At 39.6% G+C, this 23202-nt stretch overlaps 1 protein-coding gene across 2 annotated transcripts in view; it reads right to left on the bottom strand.

Annotated features, from left to right (window-relative positions):
• Positions 1-22428, bottom strand: part of tspoap1 (TSPO associated protein 1) — a 104856-nt gene extending 82428 nt beyond the window's left edge. For both annotated transcript variants that reach the window (XM_088088952.1, XM_088088953.1), the window contains exons 1-2: positions 22236-22428; positions 20202-21215 (exon numbers count right to left, since the gene is read on the bottom strand). In XM_088088952.1, the coding sequence (XP_087945078.1) occupies positions 20202-21092 (891 nt within the window). In that variant the 5' untranslated portion in view covers positions 21093-21215; positions 22236-22428. The remainder of the gene's footprint in view (positions 1-20201; positions 21216-22235) is intronic.
• Positions 22429-23202: the final 774 nt, after the last annotated feature.

The raw sequence follows: 23202 nt of genomic DNA, 5'->3' as shown, positions 1-23202 counted from the left end.
GATCTGAATAGATCATTAAATATTTGCAGATTTTATTCTTACATATTCATAAGGTCCCACCAGCAGATGATGCTTTTGTCTGGGATCTGAGCTTTTGTAAAGCGTATGGAAATGTCTACAGTCTGGTTTCACAGAAACACCAACATCAGCATTTTTAGCTGACAGCTAGAAATCCCCCCACCAGGAGCCTCCGAGGAGACGGCAGGACAAAGACACAGACATGCACAGGCACAACACACGTCCTGCCACTGTTCACTCTTTGTTGTAAATGATATGTGAAGAGGCAGAAATAAAGCAGATATTCTCTGTAATACCCGTGCGATCCCAGGGTCTCCTGCTGGACAATGCATCAATATACCACTAATGATAACGTTTATACACTGAACGTCATTTAAACCTGTGTTTATCTGCCTCTGCTTCTCCACTATTACCACAGAAATGCCCCAAATCTTACTTTTTGCAAGGCCTAAATGGAAAAAAAATTGCAACTGAATAAACTAGAGTTACAGACCCGCTGCTGCAATTAAGTAGGTCTGGTGTCTGCACACTCAAAGACTCAGATTTGAAGCATTTGAGACCGGGAATGACATCACTTTAATGCATTCATACACATTTCACAAGTATTTAAACCTCTGGACCCTGAGCAAAGTGGTTTGATTATTTTCAAAGACATGGGAGAAAAGGAGATGAGCACCTTAGCAGGAAATGTCCCAAAAATTGCAATAAATTAGTAGATATAGAATTTTTATTCATATATCTAGGGAAAAATGAGAACAGGTCATTTCTAATGATTGTAATGAAATTATTTTAGAGAATTATCTAAAAAAAATGTAAGCAGTTTTCTGGTCATTTTCTTGCTTGTTTGTTTTTCAAATTATTTACTTTTCCTTTTTTTTTTTAAAAAAAAAAAATTTGTTTAATTTTTACTTGTTTGTTTGGTTCTTTAGCAATGAGCAACCCAACAAGAAATGTCCCCAAAATTGGAACAATCTGGTAGATATATAAAAGTTTATATTTTATAACACAAGAAAATGACAAAAAAAAACCAACTTAAAATAAATATATGCTTAATTTCTTTCTGTAACAGAATTTTTAATATATAATTAGAACGATTATTAAAATATTTTTCTAGACATTTTTGCCTAGTTTTTTATTAATTTATAATAATTCTTTCCCGTTTTCAAGCAAATTTTCAGGTTATTTTCTCTGTCATTTTTTGCTAATTTCTTGCAATTGAGGGACAAAAAAAAGCTATTTTTCTGGATATTTTTCCCTAGTTTTTAATAATTTTCAAATAACTCTTACCCTTATTTTCTTCATCACCTCATACTAATTCTTGTAATCTGAGGGACATTTCTTGCAGTTCACACAGGAATGTAAGAGGTGTCTGAACACAGCACGAGAATACAGATTTCCAACCAGGTTTTAAAAGGTTAAGAGAACCACTGATTAATTTTTCTAAATGCTGCGAGTGCTTATACTGTGTTTCATTCAGCAGTGTCACTCAGAGGATTGGCAACGAAAAACGCACTTTGCTGAATCTGTAAATGTGCCGTAATTAATCCGTGCCTCGTCCACTTCTGGTAATAATGAAAGGAGAAAGTCCTCCTCCGACAGACCCAAAACTCAAAACAGCACACAGCCGGAGAAGTGACTGCCGAACACAGTTTTAATTACAGGCAGAGGCGAGGAACAGAAAAGCTGTAACCAATGAAGACACGCAATGCTCGTCCGTCCAATGAAGTGGACACTAATGGACTTCACAATATCAGTGAAGCGTTACGGTTTAGAGTCAAATCAATGGGTCACTTCATCTCTCCCTCTCCTACAGTAACCACATCAGTGGTTTTCTAATGAGGTTTCTCAGCTGCTCGGCTGTCAGATATCCTCAAGAAGACATGAAAACACTTTCAGCATGAATCTGTTTTGATCTCCTACAACAGAGAATACTTTGTAGTTTTTTCTGTCTTTTACCAGCCCACGCAGTTGCCAGAAGAAAATGCTGGCATTATACATTTCTGCAAACAATGGCTGTGTTATTTTTGTACACTTCATAGGTATGAAGCAGTTCGGTCTGCATGTATATGAGCTGTGTTTGGATCGTGGTTGTGCTGTTGCTGTGATCCTGTCTGAGGCTGCGCCTGTGTAATGGGCCTTGGTTGTGCTGATGGTGTGATCCTGCTCGACGCCAACTTAACGATAATGAGAGCTCAGCGCGAGCGGTGTTTCTAAATAATATATCCAAAGTCTGATTAAACCACTTTCCACCTCTGTAAATTTGGCTGTTTCAGACACTTTGGTGCTTTGAGGAGAAGCTGAAGAAGAAACGAGGTTTTGGTCCGGATCCACCATTTGGTGATGGCTCGCTTACCTGCCTGCCTGCCGCACCGGAGCGGGCTGTCAGACATGTCCGCGCTGGCACAGACTGTTGGACATGTCCGCACCCTGTAGTGAGCTATCGCACATTTCCACTCTGAAGCGGGTTGTCGGATATGTCCACGCGCTGGAGAGGACTGTTGGACATGTCTGCGCACTGGAGCGGGCTGTCAGACATGTCCACGCTGGAGTGGGCTGTCGCACATGTCCGTGCTGGTGCAGGCTATGGGACATGTCTGCATGCTGGAGCGGGCTGTCGCACATGTCTGTGCGTTGGATCAGGCTGTCGCACATGTCTGCACGCTGGAGCGGGCTGTCAGACATGTCCACGCTGGAGCGGGCTGTCGCACATGTCCGTGCTGGTGCAGGCTGCGGGACATGTCTGCACGCTGGGGCAGGCTGCGGGACATGTCTGCACACTGGGGCGGGCTGTCGGACATGTCTGTGTGTTGGATCAGGCTGTCGCACAAATGTCTGCACGCTGGAGCGGGCTGCGGGACATGTCTGCACGCTGGGGCAGGCTGTGGGACATGTCTGCACGCTGGGGCAGGCTGTGGGACATGTCTGCACACTGGGGCGGGCTGTCGGACATGTCTGCACACTGGGGCGGGCTGTCGGACATGTCGGCGCGCTGGATGTGAATGTGAGAGGTAATTCTTAATAACGTCCTATACACGTTTGTCTCTCATAAATATTACTTTGACCTTTTGTTTTGTTTTAATAGTTATAAACATGGTGGCAATTTCCACTTTATTTATAGGACAAAAAAAGGCTACGAGATCATTGCAGAACCTTCTTATGGTTTGGAAAAAGGGAGTGGTCTCAAACAAAGCGGAGAAATATCTCTTTAAAATACATATGAACAGAAGCACAAAGCTGTTTGTGGCCTGAGGTTTGTTATTAACAGCACCGCTCTCCCTACACTCATATATAAGTCATGAAGAAGCCCTCTTAAGTGTCCTCTCAAATCCCCTCCTGTATTTATCACGACTCATCCCCCCGGGGTACCTGACGGTGACAGATTAGGGGGTCTCTCTAACTGCGCTGGAGAACAAAGAACCAACATGAGACACCCCCCCACTCCCCACAGGCGTCCAGCAATCTACCTCCACCTCCTCACACAGACGTCCTCTGGGTGAGGCTGTGCACAAATAAAATGCAGTCTGAAAACGCTTGTTAGTGCCTTTTTTCCTTCCACATGGTTAGAATATGAGCTGTGCATACATTTCAGTGCATAGCCTATATGAGGTATGAGCTAGTTTACATTTGGAATTTCCCAAACATGTTATCTGCAATGCAACATAAATTATGTTTCTTTATCCAATCAGCCTTCAGATCTTGTTTCCATTATCACTTATTGACTTTCTTACCCCATTTAATGTCCTGCACAGCCATTTAGTAGAGCACGAGTCGCTATGTCTTGACCCTTTGAAGCTCTTTTTTCAAAATCATGGGCAATGGAAGAAATGAAGAAATTACTTTAAAAAAAGAAATAAAACCAAAAATGGTAATGGCTGAATTGGCCTTTTACAGTAAAAGTAGCGTTGCTGAGATAATAATTTTTTTTTATTAAATAAAAAAACAGATGAGTATTACTGTTGTTGATAGCACATATTTAACGTTATTCCATCAAATATTTTGTGAAGGGAATTATTTGGATTTTCTGAATTTTCCATTTCGAAGATGTTTTCAAATCATTGTAATTGTAAATATGCTTGTAAATAATATTGGTAATATAACTAATTCCATGGTCACAAATGAAACTTTGCAGATATACTAACATAAAATTAGCATATTAACAGTAAACTTTTATTTTTCTTTCTCTCGTTTTGGCCATGTCAACTGTTTGGTAGAGGCCTATATTAAAAAAAAGGGGGGGTCTGCTAAATAAAAAAAAATACAAAAAGATTCTTCATATTGTAGCCCTTAAGACAGAAAAAAACCAAAGCATTGTTTTCCATTACTTTCTTCTTGGTAAGGACTTTAAAGGGTTACACAGCCATTAGAACTCTGCTCTACATCACAGTAATTAAAATCCATACTAGCTCGGCTGCCTCATCATCTCACAGTCCACAAATAAAAATGGCACAATCCCCAGAGCCTCCGTGGGCTTAATAAGGCGTCAGACATGCAGAGAACATCTGGTTCTTTAAAAAGTCAAAAGACGAACAGTGGGAGGGGTCGCTAAATTATTCCATTTAATGCAGCGTCAGCAGAAACTGGAAAAAAGGCGAGACAGAGCGTGCTGGAGATGATTTGTTTCTCCTCTGACCGTCCACAGGTTCGAACCCGAGAGCCTCCTCAGAATATAACCTTCAATCATGTCAGAGAATATTGCATTTACATACGAGCCTCTCGCCCCCCCTGCTGTCGTATAAGCAACAACTTAATTTAACGGCTTTGCACTACAGACACACTTAGCAGTTCTGAATCTGCTTCAGCATTTAAAACTGCGTCTTAAAAAAGGGCAACGAGGCAATATTCTGCTTTATTTATCCTCCTACACAAAACTGCTTTACTTATGTCCTACTATTTCAGATCAAATTACACACCGACTCCCATGCGGAAAATTGTTTTTCTCCCCAAACACAATTTTTTGAAATTTATGTTGCTACTTTGTCAGCATCACATGATGTGTAGAAAAGCAATATTAACCCTTTTAAACCTCTATCGCTTTTCTTGTGCTACGTTCAGACACTTTTCTCAAATATTTAAACCTTTGAATCTTGAGCAAATTGGTTTGCTTTCTTGCTAAAACATGGGGAAAAAAGCAATGAGCAACTTGCTCCAAAAACAGCAAAAAAATTGCAAATTTTAAATTTAAATTTAATTTTTTAAAAACTAAGGGGAAATATAAAAAAAATGGTGATAATAATTTTCAGAATTACTTATTGACAACTGTTTTACAGAATTTTTATTGTTATGTTTTTGTGTCATTTCCTCACTTGTTTGTTTTTACTTTTCTTGGTGTTTTTGTACAAATTTTTATATTATACTTTCTACAATTCTTATGCAAATTTTTTTTATCATTTTACTCATTGCCTTTGTCCCTTTTTTTGTTGTTGATAGAAATCAAGCAGATTTGCTCTGGTTAAGACATTGAAACTGGCATTAAAAGGGTCAGTCCATTATTTGTATTTTCCACATCATTCTGAGTGTTCCTTATGTAGTCAAATCACAACGTTAAAATTTTCATCAAATTATGTATATTTTCAGAGTCAAATTGCTTTTTTTTCACAAATTCTTAAAAAAAAAAGAAAAAGTTTTTCCTTGTTATCTAACAGGTATCTGCATGAAGGACGCAATATAAATATCGAATTTTGTGTTATGCAGGGTTTCTCACAATTAAAACATCTGCTGCCACAAATTCATTAGGACGGCTGTTGGAGTATAAATACCATTTGCTTATTGATAGCACACTCGGGGCAGAGACAGGCTGTCGGCTCCTGGGACTCCCTGCCCGAAAAATCAGAAAAGTGTCCCTTTAACTGGAGCTTTGATACAAACCAAAGTGACCAAATGACAAATATGTGTTCACCATTCCACAAATTGGACTGACCTCTACAAGATACAATGCACTCAGCCAGAAACTGAAGTGCATAAAATTAATTGGAAAAAAAAAGCTTCCTTCCAGCCCCAAAAGGACCTTCTTGATGATGCCAAGCAATCCCTCCTCCTACTCCGTCACTGTCATCACTGCAGCTTTCCTCCGCCAGTGACTCGTCACCACGAGCTCACTGATAAAGAGCTGCAAAATTCCCCCGGATGTTTTAGTGAACACTGGGAAATCCCGTTCCTCTTAACACCTGCAGTGTGCCAGCGGACTTTTGTTTAAAGCTAATATCACGCTACGTGACTGAACTATAGTTAGCATGTTGAGTTTTGTTGACTGTTTGAAATTCTTCTCCAAAAACTCAAAAATTTTGACCTGCACAAGAGTTCAAGCTCAATGATGGGTTGAGCATTTGTTCTCTCTGCAGCTTATCAAAATATCGATTGCACTGTCTTTGACACCAGAAGCAATCACTTTAAACTACACTACTCTTCAATAGATTAACCCTTTAACAGGCACACAAAGATAAACAATTGCAAAAAAGTTATTTTGGGTAAAATTTGTGTTCCTGACTCCACATTTGGCAGCTTTTCTTTTCCTTCTTTCTTTTTCTTCAGATGACTCATTCAGGCAACGGATACGCAACTCATCCAGACATGCCCATGAACTACCCCATTTTAGGCATCATTGGATTGTTTTCTTTCTTTTTTTTTATAAGACATTACACACAGCAGAGTTTGTATATAAAATGCATCAGTCCTTTAAGAAAAAAAAATTCTCAGTACAGTGTCTTTGAAAAATTGCAACAGATTGCAATAAACAGTAACAAAATAGAGCTTTTTTATCTATGAAAAAGTGCCAGTAGAGGATCCCCTAATGTCCTAAAATCTTAGAAATGTCTCAAAATCCCAGAAGAAGTCCTAAATTCCTAGAAATTTGTCCTAAAATCCTAGATATGTCCTACAAATGTCCTAAAATCCTAGATATGTCCTACAAATGTTCTAAAATCAGAGAAATGTCCCCAAATCCTAGAAATGCTCTACAATCCTAAAAATGTCAAAAAATCCACAAAAGATTCTAAAATCCTGGAAACGTCCTAAAATCCTCTAAAATTGTCCATAAATCCAAGAAACATCCAACAATTTCAGAAATATCCTGTAATCCTGTAAATGTCATATAATCCTAGAGATGTGCTAAAATTCTATAAATGTCTCAAAATCCTAGAAATGTCCCAAAAATCCTAAAACCCAAGAAATATCCTAAAATCCTAGAACCATGTATGGGGCTGCTGTGATTGGCCCCTGGTCTCCTGTCATTTTGCAAAAGTGGCCTCTGAGCAAAGCGAGTGGAGCATCCCTGATTTAACCTCAGAAGAACAATGAGCAGACCAGCCTTGTAAGTTAGTTTCCAGATGACAGAGCCATTAATAAAGTGCATGTGTGCACACGCACACACACACACACACACACACACACACACACACACACACACACACACACACACACACACACACACACACACACGCACACATGGTCCACAACAATGGTGCACCTTTCAAATGTCGAGACACCATTACAGTGTTCCACAACAAACATTCCCGAGTCACATTCAATAAATGCGCGTCTGGCCGAGGCGCTCCAGTTATGAAAGGCCTCCGTGACCTTTGTCGACATTCAGTCAGTCAACAAAATGAGTCTCCGTTTCCTCCTCCGGGCAGAAAGCATCTCCCATAAGCACAGGTAATCATGGGTTTAATCTCGCCAGCAGTTTGGGAGCAAAACCAAATATGGATGCAGCCTGGTGGCCGTAAACATGAGGGAGAGCCAGACGGCCTCTGTGTGGTTTTCAGTCTGAGCTAAAGCCTTTAAAGAGGCAGATGTATCAAGAATCACTAACAGCTGATGAAAGATTTGATTTTTAAAGTAAAATCTCAAGACCCACCTTTTTAGTTTGGCTTTTAATTGAATTTTGTTTATTTATTGACTATTTATTTATACATCTGTTTTACTAGATGCTAGCTATTATTTATGTTATCATTTATTTATGTATTTATTTATTTAACTAATGATTAATATTATATTGATTCATTTTTATGTTTATCTATTTGTTTTATCCTGCTTTTGCTGCTTCCTCACTTATGGTACAGAATTCCATACGTTCCACATACAGTGCAGTATACAGTGTGGAAATGATACCCCACAGTCATTGCTCCACAGCTGCCAGTGAGAGTGACAGCAAACACAATGTGTGACCTCTGTGCCGTGCACAGAGCGTGCACGTCGTTGCAGACAGACGGACAGCAATGTTTTGGCTGGGACAGTGAGAGACCAATGCTCCAGAGATTCCCCTCTCGCTGCTCGATCAATTATTCAGGAGTCATGACATGGCTGGCCAATAAAACACACTTATATGTGGGCACACACACAAATACACAGCAATAAAGAACCAGCAACAGGAATAAATCATACACAGATGGAGATATTATCCAGAAAATTCATGAGAGGTTTTACCTTGAGCTGCACTGATATGCATCAATTTCATTATAAACTGAAAAAACTGTATTTGGGTTAAATGAGTATTTCAGCGATGTAAAGGGAGTCCTCACATAAAACAAGTCTGTCTTTGCAGAAAAAAAAACTCAAATACTTTCAAACTGGTGCTACATGGCCAGAAAACGGTAAAATGATGCTTTTGCTCAAGAGGTGGGTGAAAACCGACAACTACCAGAATGCACTGCGCCATACCAGACCAATAATAACTTCCACTGGTATGTGATTTAATGCAACCAAGAGAAAGTCAACGTTGTGAGAGAATCTTGGTTCAAATTTGATCAGTGCTGCTTAGTTTTTCTGTTTGATCTCCAATTTTTGCTGAAACAGTATTTTCAAGTAAGCAAAATAATAAGAAATAAAGCAAATAAGTTCCTCATCCACTGCAGTGCTTTCAAAGCTAGCGACAGATAAAAATAGAAACAGTTTCTGAACAAAGTTTAGCTTTTAGTTTTCTTGCCGTGTCCCCTCTCGTCACCCCAAAACCACATTCTAGTAAATAAGCACAGCATGGACGCTTGTTCGCCCTCCCTCACAACGACAAATGACAGTTCAGCAATCAAACTGGCTTAAGGTCGTACACTGGAACGGACTAGCAAAACTGGAAATCAACCCCAACTCTAAAACACAGATAGGCCAACAGCCCGATTATACCCCGAGTCTACATTCAGTCACTCTGACTGAGCGACGTGTTACATAGAGGCTTGTTAATTAACACCATGCCAACATGCGGACGGATTTTTTGTTTTTGATTTTTTGGCTGAGCTAGACCCGAAAATATTTGTTTAAAAAAGTCTGTTTTGCCCTCATTGTTCTCTGTGTTGGGATTAAAACTGAACTTACTGCATTCACTCCTGGTGTTCGACTCCACTATTCTTTTTTTGAAAAATGAAAAACCAGAACTAAGTAACATGACTTCCTTTATAAACGTGCGCTGTGGTGGATCAGTATGAGGAGTAATTCATGTGGATTTTAACAAGTAACTGAAAAATATTTGAAAAAGTAGGCTGAGTGTTGAATATTTAAAAAGAAACCTCAGTGTTAAACTTGAGAACAGAGTTTGGTGTGGCAGTAGGAGGTAAAAGGAGTGCTTAGTTGTGCTAAAATCAGGACTTTATACAGACACACTGCTCCACTTTCAGTTCTCCCACAGGTACAAACTGGGTCGGTGGGGACCTGTATGGGCTGGCGGGGGTGCGTCACAGTCTACCACCAAGCCTGAATTTAGTCAGTGCCAACGCTGACATTCAGCACTGAGAAATACCTGACAAATATGACTGCACACGTGACAGAGCTGCTCAGAAGTCTTGCAAAGCATCAGTCATGCCATTAAATGCACAGTGGGGTAAGTGACGTGTTGACAAGGTCATAAAGCCTATTATTTACAGGCTGTAAGACCACAGCTGACGCCGGATGGAGTGACAAGTACACTTACGTTTAGGGGAAGAAAGGAAGGAAGGAAGGAAGTTTCCCCGTTAACTAACGGAGGTAAAGGTATTTCTTGTGTGAACAGCAAATATAAACAAAGAGCTGCTTCAGTATTTTGTCAGAGCTGAATCAAGCTTGCACTTTCTCCAGAGTGAAACAGCCTGTTTACAGTGACAGACTGGGCAGAGGCTGGAGTCAGACTGTGTGTGGCAAAGGTACCAAGACTCCTGCAGAGAAAGTAAATACTTCTTTGACATCATTACAGTAGCAGTGCTACCAGAGCCATGTTAAAGCTGGGACTGTGTGCTGCAGTGACACTGAACTGTCTGCCTGAGGGCCAAATACGGCCCCCGATAGGGTGACAAATGGTCCCCCAACTATTTTCTAATTCACAACAAAAATAAAGTGTTTAACCCTGGGGACTATTTTTATACTTATAGTATACATACGGTGCCAGAGTGCATTAAACAGAATCCAAATAGAGCTTGTTTATCAAAAAAGTGCAAGTGGAGGATCCCCCACCCCCCTGACAGGTCCTAGCTAAGACCCTAATGTCCTACAATCCTAGAAACATCCTAAAATCCTGGAAATGTCCTAAAACCATAGAAATGTCCCAAAATCTGAGAAATGTTCCTAAATCCTAGAAATGTCCTAAAATCAAAGAAATGCTAAAAAAAATACTAAAAATGTCTCAAAATCCAAGAAATGTCCTTAAATCTAAGAAATGTTTGTAAATCCTAGAAATGTCCTAAAATCTGAGAAATGTCCTAAAATCATAGAAACACTAAAAAAAAAATACTAAAAATGTCATAAAATCCAAGAAATGACCTATAATCTGAGAAATGTATTAAAATGTACTAAACCCCAGGAAATGTCCTAAAATCCTTGACACATGTATGGGGCTGCTGCGACTGGCCCCTGCCCTCCTGTCATTTTTGCAAAAGTGTCCCTAAAGCAAAGCAGGACGAGTATCTCTTATATACTGGAAAGACACTGAACAGAGGACGGTACCAGCCTGACCTGAGCCCCACAAACACAGGGAGGGGTCAAAGCTGAATAAAGGGTCAACAGGGAAAAATAACTGTCTTCAGAGGAGTTACCGAGACAAAACGCAGCGTCTCTTTGTAGCTCCATTTGTTGCTCGTGGTGTGTAAACCCATCCGTCACTGCAGAGGCAGCCATATGGTATCCAGACAGGTGTTTAGGAGGTGGGACCTCAGAGGACCCCACACTCAACAAGCTCATTAGCCTTCAGAGGAATCATGCTTGTGTCCTCCACAGAGTGGACACGCTGTCAACTGCTGTGTGTCATTTGCACTCACAGATTAACACAACTCAGGGATACTTAACGAGCTTTAATTTGGGGCCACTTTTGCAAAATGACAGGAGGCCAGGGGCCATGTTTATGGGATTTTAGGACTTTTCTAGCATGTTTCTAGCACAAACCATAATGTTGGGGGGTATTTTCTTTACATATCTTCCTCCCTCCCCATCTATCTATCTATCTATCTATCTATCTATCTATCTATCTATCTAATTCTAGAAACATCATAAAATCCAAGAAATACCCTAAAATCCAAGAAACTTCCTGTGATCGTAGAAATGTCTGAAAATCTAGAAATGTCTTCAAATGCTATAAATGTCCTGAAATCCTAGAAACGTCCTAAAATCTGAGACACATTCTAATGCTAGAATCTGTTTATCCACCTATCTTTCCATCTATGTACATGGACTAACTCACTGCTTCGTGGGCTAAGCCTCTCTGGATGATAAAGATCTGGTGATTGACATCAACCTACACATAAAACCAGACGTCTTTCTAAACGCTCCATTTATAACCCATAATTCATGTGGGAGTTTTCAGCTTCAGTTTCACCCAGTTTCCTGCTGCTGTATGAAACCTGCTCTGCTTCTTACATTAATGTTTTACACAGATTCATTCTATTCTTACAAAAGTGCGTGCTCCCATAAAAAGCAACCCCCCAACACACAGTCATTAATTCTGGGTGGAACTGGTGATAAGACAACAAAAGCACCATCAAGGTACCTCCCACTCCAAATAATGGTGTAATTAAGTACAATAATGTGAAAGTGACAGCCCCGACTGCTCTGAAATGGCCAAATAATCATTTCTAATGCACCGTTTCGTCTCTCCTTCCCCCATGTTGAGTGTGTTGACAGTTTATTAAGGGTTTTTACTTGGCTGTGATTGTGGTAATTGGGTAATAAAGCGGCAGGGGTGGGGAGGACAGCAGGCAATGTTGCACTCAGATTACTTCCTTGGTTAAATGATAAAATTCCAACCAACTAAATATTCATTCAAACCATCAACAAAGGAAAAAATGGAGTGAGCTTTAATGAAAGAACCGGCGGTGGAAAAGACCGGAGTGCTAGTGCTGGGAAAAAACAGCAGAAACATTATCATAAATATTAGCTTGCATTTCCTCTCTAGGGACGTTTGTGCCAAATTTGAGGAAACTCCTACAAGGCCAACTTCAGATATTGTGTTCACGAAAGTGACATGGACGCAAGGTCACCCTGACCTTGACCTTTGACCACCAAAATGTAATCAATTCACTCTTGAGTCTACTCCAACATTTGAGCCAAATTTTAAATATTCACTCAGGTTTTCTTGAGAGATTGCATTCACAAGAAGGTGCCAAATGTGCAAACAACCCAAAAACACATATACACCTTGACCTTCAACCATCAGATTCTAATCAGTTCATTCTTGAGTCCAAGTGGACGTTTGTGCCAAATTTGATAAAAGTCCCTCAAGGCCATCTTTAGATATTGCGTTCACTAACATTCGACAGATGCAAGGTCACCTTTGACCACCAAAATCTAAATTTCCTTGACCTTTAACCCTTTGAAACATGAGCAAACTGGCTTGTTTTCTTTCCAAAGAATTGGGAGAGGGCAATAAGCAACTCAATAAGAAATTTCTCAAAATCAGCAAGAAAATATAAAGAAAGAAAGATACCCCCCAAAAAACAAGAAAATGACCTGGAAATTATCAAAAGAGTAAGACAATAAAAAAATATTAAAAAACAACTATAATTATAAATATTAACACTTTTCTGACATTTTAACCATTTAAAAAAATAATCAAACCTTCAAATCTTTTTTTTTCTCTCTCTCCTCAAAAAAATAAAAAAATCAGATAATTCAGGTCGTTATTTGTTTGAAAGGTTTGAAGGCTTGTTAAAAGCGTCTGGACACAGCCAAAGAAAACTGATGTCAGTCCAGGTTTCAAAGGGTTAAAGAAGATCCCATAATACACTACACCATTTCTGTTACGGTCTACAATGAGTGGGACGCCTCTTGCAGTCTCCAGGCCCCAAAAATTTTCATGTAAACCATCAAACTAATGTTCCAGACACTAACCTTGCGTATGCCCTCCACTTCAAACCCGTTCAGGTTGGCATAAAGCGAGTGATGCCTTTTCCCTAACAGCGATGTTGAAGTGACATTCGCCGTGGCTGGGACCGGCTTGTCCACGATTTGTTTATCATCTCGCTGCTCCGACCCCCTCACCTCCTGCTGCTGTCGCCCCAGAGCGTCAGCCACGTCCCGGCTCTCCATCTCGGCGTGTGCCGGTGCCGGCTCAGGCTGCTCGGGCCGAGTGCACAGGTCGTACATCACTCTCTGTCAAAGTCAAACAGCGTAGACGGGATCAATATGACTAAACGAGGTGCCCAGCCGAGACCGAGCCATCGCAGGCTTTTCATGTGCTGGAGGAGCGGAGCAGCTGGTGGAGTTTGAGATGATGAAGATGTCACTGTCCTCTGTTGGAGTGTGTTTATTCACAGCTGAGGCGAACTGCAGAAACCAAGCAAACCGCAGCCATAGCTGTCGGTGACTCGAGAATCAGATTTGTAGCGAACAAAAACGACACTAGTGAAGTTCCTTCCATAAAATGTGTTACAGCAAGAGTCTGTGTGCCACATCCAGGACAAAACCAGCCACAGACAAACCAGGAGTTGTAAAGTACCTCCTCCTCCTCCTCTGCACAGTGACGTTTTCCAAAATGAGGGCAATCAGCTCCAAAGGGACATATTTTTGGCCTCGGCTTCTGAAGGCGATTCAACGACTGTCATCCTCCTGGTAGCATTCTTGAGCATTCTGTGTTTTATCCTGTGCTCACTATGCTGACGTAGCCTGCGCCTTCATGTCCTCTGTTGTCATCAGTACTTGTCCAGAAAAGGGAAAACACACTTCGCCTGCGTAGCGCTGAAACAGACACATGCAGGCCCAAACTGAAACCCCAAACAAGAAGAGGCGTGCGATGGAGAAAAAAACAAGAGATGATCTAACTAACAGGTCTCCGCTCTGCTCTCCGTTCTCTCAGATGAGATGTGGGTGGCATGTTGACTCTCCAGCTGTGAGTCCGTCCTCACCAGCACCACTGTGTCAAAAAGCATTTCATCCAGATGCAATAAGACTCGACGGGCTTGTTAATCCCGTCTCCGTAACGGCGCCATAAAGGTGAAGAAAGAGGACGAAGGGGGAAAAATGTGTGTGTGTGTAAGACGGCGAGTGTCGCTGAGAAGAGGGGGCAGGGAGAACTGCTTCCGCCGTCCTATCACAAAAAGGCAGCCTCCGAGACGGGGCCCAATCATTGCTGCGACTAGCGCTCGTTTCCATGGAGATGACGCTGGAATGATGTTGGCTGCCTCTTGAACAATCAATAGGCAGCACACACACTGCAACACAGGCAGGCTGCAGGAGGCAGGCAGGGGAACAAGTGTGTGTCCACACTCATTCTGGTGTTTTACACCGAGAGAAATAAATCAGATGACTGACAGGAGGATGAATGCACGTGATAGTAATGAAGCCTCGGACACTAAAAAAACATGTAAAGCTGCGGGTCCGTGAAAGATAAAGTTCGTCACAACTCAATGACAGTTTACAAATGAACTCACTGCCTTCCTCTCTACTATAAAAGGAAATGTCAAGTACTCCATCTAACTGTCTTTTAAACGAGCAAAGCAGCTTAATAAATCCTTTAACACGCAGCGGCCTGAATATGGGCCTGGACAGGGGAGGGTTAAGTTATTCATAACTAACTAAATAACAACTAACTATTTATTTATGAATTTATTTATTCATTAATTTATTTTATACAGCTGAAAACCTATTTATCTCATCTGGCTTTAATACTGAAATTCTTTTAAGTATTATTTTAAATCAATTCTCTTGTTTTTACTATTCTTACTGGTCTCTGTACTTTTTACTTTGACTTTTATATCTTGTTTATCACCGCCTGTCTTTTGATTGTCTAATCTTGTTTCTTGTGTTGCATTTTTTTTATTGTGAAGCGCTTTCAGCTGCATTCCTTGTAAAAGTGCTCTATAAATAAAGTTTATCATTACATTATTATTATTATAATATCAATGATTATTATTAGTAGATATTATTACAACTGCTGCTGTTATTAATAATATTTAATTGATTAATGTATTTATTATGACTATTATTATCATCAATATTGTTTATTTGTGTTTTTATTATAATTGGCAGACTGAGAGTGCGCCTGAAGACAGCACTATTCCTGCACAAAATTATATTTTCCCCCCTTTATTTTATTTTTTAATTAATTTATTATCATTATCATTATTATTATTATTATTATTATTATTATTATGAACATCAGTATAACATACAAATGTAAATATGCCGGAGTTTGCAGGACTGCTTATTTACATCTGTTGTCCCTTGGCAGGTAACAGACAACAGAAATATCAAGAGAGAAAGAAAAAGGCAAAGAAAAAACTACAACCATTCAAACAGAGGACACAAGTGCAGTAACAGTAGCAGTGTAAACTGTCTGGCATTAAGTGCATGGTGCAAAGTGCCTTATCTATGTGCAAGATGCATAATTCAACATGTGTTGGTTGCACTCATGCATCACGGATGGCTGGATAAAAGGATAAGGAGCTATGCTGCATAAAAAGAATCCAGATGAACTGATCCTCTCCTGCTGCCTGGAGTGCATCTTAATTTTGGAGACTGAAAATTAATTTTGGAGTGATTCATGTTCACCTATGCTCGTCATCTATACAATGACTTCCTTTAGAAGCACAAAAGGTTCAGTCTTTCGCCCTAATTTAAATAAAAAGATAATGTTCCTACGAACATGTTTATATAGATCATGAATTAATATTCTGCTGATATGCCCTTTAACATGCAGCCAGGCACACTCACTGTGATTAACCAGCCTTAACATGTCCTTTATCAACATATGACAAAAGGGGAAAGAAGCAGTAAACACCTGCACGCTTAATTCAAGACAACGCAGGATTTCCCTACACATTCATTTATTTTAAAACTGAAAATGGCGATGCTCTACGTGCACAGAACCTGTTCTTATAGTCTAAACCTAGGGTTCATACGGAGTTTGGCAAAAGAGCATATATACTATAGTACTGGTCACGCGCAATGACAGGTGTTTTGTTGGAAAACCTTGCAGGAGCAACACAGTTTGTAAAGCTGCGACAGCGGACCGTCGCACATGTCCGCGCTGGAGCAGGCTGTCGGACATGTCCACGGTGGAGTGGGTTATCGGACATGTCTGCGCGATGGAGCGGTCTGTGGGACAGTGGCAAGTTCAAGCAAAGGTCGAACATCATCAACTCAGTGTCAGCAGCTCTGCCTCCTTACAAAAGAAACAGCTGCTGTTGTGTTTACATCGGTTGGAGATCAAAAAAGGTGGCAACAGCTTTTAATCTGAGAGAATTTTTAGGATCAATATTATTTGCACACACAAGGATGATACAGAGTGTAGAGATTTGTCAACCAGGACATATTTTGATATTGTGGATATGTTGCAAAAACTGTTTATTCATTACATTTCCAGACTTTTTGCTGAAAATGTATGTAATGTAACTATCAAAATATAAAAATACTGTTGCTTAGATTAATTTTATATTGCCCTCTGCTAATACGCATAGTTACACGTCAAAGTAAGTAAAATGTAGCTTGTCGCAGACACAAAGCTTTGCAGTGTCTCTGCTCTGATAAAAGGCAGCAGTCTACCTTTAAAAGGTCACTGTTAGAAAACACACGACTGGGTGCAGCAAAGTTAAAAATAGACTTTTTGCATTCATTTTTTCAGCTGGCTTTTTCTTCTGCTGCACTGTCAGTGCAGTCAACACTGATATTGCTACTTTTACGCTGACTGACTCTGAAAGGAAAAGTGATATCAGTTTCCCTGATATCAACTGTCTGTCATTCCCATTTTAAGATACTGACAGTAGGGCTGTAACGGTTTCTGTATTTGTTCCAAACTATTATTATTATTATTATTATTATTATTATTATTATTATTATTATTATTATTATTATTATTATTATTATTATTTGTCACATTATTATAGCCTCATTTTTTCACAGGTTTAAGTTACAGATCTTTGTTAAGGACTCAAATAGATATATTTCTCTCCAATTTTGGTCATATTTGTTAAAATCCCTCTCAGTGAGCATTTCTTCTTTTCTTAGATAATCCATCTACCTGACAGGTGTGACTATTTAAACAGCATCATTACTACACACGTGTGCCATGGGATGGTAACAGTGAAAGGAAACTCTAAAATGTAAAGTCTGATCACATGACACAATGTCACAAGGCGGGTTTTCAATACAGATTTGCGCAAAACTTTAGTGATATTTTCAATGTTATACGACTTCACCAGGATGATTTTTAAGTGAATGTTTAAATTCAGAAAATGCATGAGCTTTATTACTTTTTTTATTATTTATGGTATTTTCAGTTTCATAACAAAAGAGATGTTTTTCAGTTTTATAGCCTGTTGTGATCTGTTGACACTTGCACTACTGTCTGTGCAAAATAAATCAAAACAAATGCCACAAAAAAGAAAAAGTGGTTGATTCTCAAAGAAAGAAAGGTTCAAATAAACAAACATCATGCCCATGCTATAAAAATTAGCCTCTTACTTTTCCCTGACGCTGCAGTTCACAGCGTCTGTTAATTACAGTGTGCTCACAAGACCATGGCTTTACACGCCTGCAGGCTGACGTGAACTCAACATTATTTCTGTTCTGCTTCAGCTCTTTTGATAATGTAAATTTGGGCACAGAGGTGCTGACAGTAAAAAAAAAAAAAGTGAGATTACTGTTGCACAAATGAGCAGTGCCACCAGCAAGCGGACTTATCACATGTTGTAAGCGGCAGAAATATAGTAAATACACGGAGAATAAAACAAAGAAAAGCATGCAGTGATGCATGTCAAACAGCACAATGCTCTGAGCTGCAGTCAGGTCCATCACGGCTCAGTGGTATTGACGTTCTGTCACGCTGACATATTTTGACAAAGTCTCCCCGTCTGCCTGTCATCGAACCAAAGAGCTGGCTGCAGTTCAAATACATCTCACATCAAACGTTCTCCGTTAAATTATGACAGGGAGCAAAAAAAGCAAAAAAAGAAAGATCATTTGGAATTTAGCAAAAAGCTCAAAAGCAAACTTTCAATGGATGTAACAGTATCACCGCACCGATCAGCATGTCTGCGATCAAAGAGAAATCCTAATTACTGTTAAAAATCTTTCACAAAAGCCTTTTTTCTTCTTCATTTCCACACAAATGTAGTCTGAGTCAACAGAATTACAAAGTTTACGAAGCGTTATAAAGAAATGATTTTCACTACATATGGGGAGGATGAAGAAGGTGTGTGTAGGTATGTGTATATATGTTTGTATGTATTTGTGAGCAGATTAGTATGTGTATATGTATATATACACACAGTACATATCAATTTTTTACTTGATTGAGTAGAACATCGCTGTCATGATTTGATAAGGATTAAAAGAAACTGAGATAAATTTTGATAAGATTAATATATCAGCAATTATTTTTTATATTTTTTATAAGGTTTATTTATAAGAATTTATATTTTCATTAAGACAATTATTTTTGTAATTCATTTATATCTATTAAATATTATTGGCAATTAAGATAATATATTCAAGTAAGTCTTGAGAATGAATTATTGTATAATTTATTGTAAATATTGTATTGATGTGGAGGCTAAATAATTGACTATTATTAATTTATGGATAAGGGGTGAGATTAAATAAGTTAGTACTTCTTCCCACACTTTTTTTCGGTTACGTGAATCAATCGTTAAATGGTTTTTAAGGTGCAATAATTTTTTATATCACTCTCTTAACTGCAATATTTGGCGCAATATTTCATTCACAGCTATCCTCTGTGCAATCATTCAAATGTGCAAAGTATATTTCTTCTACTAAATTGCATGTTTTTTCTTCAGTTTCAACTTCAATTACACACATTTTTATAGCACACACACACACACATTATTAAGAAAAAAGAAAAAAGTGTCAGACAGACTGCAATGAAAAATTTGGCATGTTTGTGTTATGCTTGTGTGAGTTTCACTTTAAAAGGAACAATCCAAAACGGAAATGAATAATAGAAACAACCATAAGTCCATTCTTGTCTTAGCCGGCAGTCCCATTTGGACACCTTTAAAATATTGACTTAACACGGGTGACGCCTCAGCAGGAACATGCAAGAAATATGAGGTTTGGCGAGTGGGCAGCGCTGTTTCGACACAGTCCCAGTTTTGATTAATTATTCAATTTACTCCCCGTGAAAATTTCAATCCAAAATTTAAGAGACGGCTGCACACTGACCCACTTCTGCCACTCAAACAGGAGGCATGAACAGATCCAGCGGCACCCCTCCTCTGCTCGCACCCTGCACGCCGCTGCACGCTGCTGCTTCTCTGACAACATTAACGTGGATTTTACAGCACACACTAAGCTTACTTCAAACAGGAGGGAATCATGTGACCGTTACACCCCGACCTCACTTCACTCAGGTGGCTAATAAGAGGACAGAGTTGGCTATGAGAGAGCCTGAGTGTTTATGCATCAGTTGTTTTGCACATGATATACATGTAAATAAACTGATGCATTTTCTGAGTTAAAAATACAGGAGGAAATACTGGCAGTACTGCATCTACAGCACTTTCTTTTTTAAATTTTTTTGTGTGCATATTTTCAGGTTATTCCCTTATGACGAGTTTGCGAATTTGTTGGGTCATTTTCTGTTTGTTTGTTTTTTCACTTTTCTTGTTTTGTTTATTTTCTTGAAACTTTTAAAAATGTTTTGCTCATTTTTGGGCCATTTCTTGTTAAGCAGCCTTCTTCCCATGCTTTCTCTTAAAGAAATCAATCTGCTCTGGTTTCAGAGGGTTAATTCACTAGATTATGAGATCATGTGTGGACTCTGGAAATATGAATCAGCTTACCTCCATATTTCTGTCCATGCATTTGGAGGGCGATGACTCGTCTGACCCAGAGGACTCTCCGCAATGGGGGTCGTCCCAGCCTGCATGGGGAGCGTTTGGAGGGTGACAAATTTTCAGAGAGCCGCTCTGACAGGTGTCCACGCCTGCAGCCGCAGTGCAGGGGTCAGCTGCACTGACGGCCCTCCCTAAAGGCCGCTCACTCCGATCCTGTTTGGTTTTGTTCTTCGGTGAGTTGGAGGCACTCTGGGATCTCTGCGGCGAGGCTGTTAGGAGAGATTTTTTTTTAGAGGAGTTACTGACGTCCTCCTGAGCTGGTTTTCTTGGGAGACTTTTTAAAGTGTAGCTGGGGTGTCCTGTTCTGTGCTTCCCCAGCAATAGTCTCCCGTGGGCCTCGAGCAGGTGGCAGAGGAACACGGCTTTTTCTAGCTCAAATTCCTCCCTCTGATGCAATTTATAGACCGCCTGCCCACCATTTAGCTCCTCATAGAGAGTCAGAAGCAACTGCTCCAGTTTTGCATGAGAGTCTCTGCACAAACAGAAAGCCTCTTTTTCTGTAGACTCTCTGTTTTGGCCTCTGTCTGTCTGTTTAGTGTTCACCTCCTTCTCCAGCAGACGCAGGTATCTGTCAGAGTCCTTTTGGCACCCTCGTCTGGCCGCCTGCTCCCTCACAGCCCTACGCTGGTCCTGCTCAGCTTCTTCCCGCAGGTGCTTCAGCTCCACAGAAAGGTGTCCGCGGGCCTGCTGCGTCCGCCTCTTCTCTGCTTCCCAGTCAGCACGCAGCCTCTGCAGCTCTCGCCCAAAGTCAGTCTGGCCCCGGCATGGTTTCTTGGACGAGAGCGCCAGACGGTTATCACTGTCTCTCCTCATGACGCCACGCTCAAAGCACAACATGCAAAGGACGGTGAGAGGTGTTCATTTCTAACAGAGTGGCCACATGTGTCAGAAGTGAGAAGACGTGCAGATGGATGATGGGTAGGAGTCAAACATGCAGCATGCAATTATCACAGCAGGTCACTGGGAGGATGAGAGAAATGAAGACATGCTCAGGTGTTGTTGTTTTTTTTTATGTTTTAGATGAATGAAGCAACAAGAAACGCAGTGTGAAAGCTCAGGTGTTAAAGGACCACTCTAAGATTTATGAGGCTACTTTGGCAGAAATTAATGTGATACAATAAGTATGTTTTCTTCAGTGTACAATTCGCTGAAAATGTCTTTTCTGTTACCTTAAAATGAGCCATTTAAATCTACAAATTGAGCAGGTCCTCATCTATGGAGATTGCCATGTTGCACTATCATATTTCTACAGTAGCCCAGAACAATCAAATCAAACACTGGGCAGTTTTCCATTAACTCTCAAATTGCACAAACTGAAACTGTGAATATAAAACAGGCCAAATGAAAACATGTCAATTTCAAAAGAGAAAACTCTCATTTATCGCAAACAAGTTTTTATAAGGTGGTATGTCAGGCAATTTGAAAAGCTTGGTTTTTTTTTAATATCATTGTATTTTATGCATTTCTCCGCCCCTGTAAAGCACCCTGAACTGCCTTGTGTCTGACTGATGTTGTACATAAACACGTCTTGCCATAAAACGCAGATGCATTGCAAAACTAACAAACAGATGACAGCTCAAAAAACAAAACAGAAGCGATTAATGGAGCTTATGCTCGGGAGCTAACAGTGAGCTGAGGATGCAACAAGTGAGCTGCTCAACTCCAATGAAAATGCGCAAACAGAAATGCTCCGTTAGCTCTTATTACTGCTGCCAGGTTTAACCATCTGTTGCTTAAAATTAGCATAACTCACGGTTCATATTACGGAGCTGGAAGGGGGCTTGGTTCATTAATTAGCTTAATTAAGCTCGCTTTTATATGGTCAACTAAGTGATGTAAATGTACGTAACGGTATTTATTAACGTGAATATCAGTCTGCAGTATACTGGAGTGATGAAAACACATAACTAGTACTAGCTACTACGTGTTGTTAGCAAGTGTTAGCTTAAGTTTTCCAGCAACAACTTGTATCAAACTCACCTCTCAGCGGATTTAACTCCCAAATTTAACTTTTTATGAATGGTGTTCAACTGAGGCACTTCTGTCGGCATTAAAAGTATCCGTCTGATAACGCAAAAGCTGGTCGCGTTAGTTGTTAAAGGTCCACGGAGCCACGCAGGGGACGGTTTGTTTATCTGTGCGGCACCAGAGTCACCGTGGCCAGCCTGCGGTCAAGCTAGTCCCCGCGGTGTTTTACGGTACGTCCGGTATATACGAGGCATTACGGTAAAACATGACTTCAAAATAAAAGCAGCGTTCCGGTTAACTTCACATTAAATCAGTAAATCACACCGTCAGTGATAAATAAAACACAAATAAACGGATAAATAACTGATGTTACATTAATAAATTAATTAAATTAGGAAAAAAGATATTTTGTGTACATATATTGTGTCTCCAACTTCTTTGTACTGGCCTTTAAAGGAACAGTGCTGCCTTTACGTGCGTCCTCAGTTTGTCAAAAATAAATAAATACTACTACTACTACTACAACTACTACTACTACAACTACTACCGTTATTACTACTACTACTACTAATAATAATAATAAATATGTGCATGAACAATGCTGCCTAAATATTTTATTATGATAATAATAGTCATGACACATAAATAAATACATAAATAAATGAATAAAAGCAGTAGTAGTAGTTCTACTAGTAGTAGTAATAATAATAATAATAATAATGAAAAATAGAAAAAATGAAAGGGGGGGGGGGTATTTTTGTGCAGGAATAGTGCTGTCTTCACATGCACTCTCAGTGTGTGACTTGAAAACATGAATAAATAATGATGATGATAATAAAAATAATAACAATAGTCAAAGTTAATAAATTAATAGAATCATTAATTAATCATAATATTTATTTTTATTATTTGTTTTTTAAACATTAATTACAATAATAACCTTTAATGAATAAATATAATTACTAAAGGGGAACAAATA

The sequence above is a fragment of the Plectropomus leopardus genome, chromosome 15, assembly GCF_026936395.1.
Source record: "Plectropomus leopardus strain MGB_pleo_1.0 chromosome 15, ASM2693639v1, whole genome shotgun sequence".
Taxonomy (NCBI): Eukaryota; Metazoa; Chordata; class Actinopteri; order Perciformes; family Serranidae; genus Plectropomus; species Plectropomus leopardus.
This window is presented reverse-complemented; position numbering and strand designations above follow the sequence as displayed.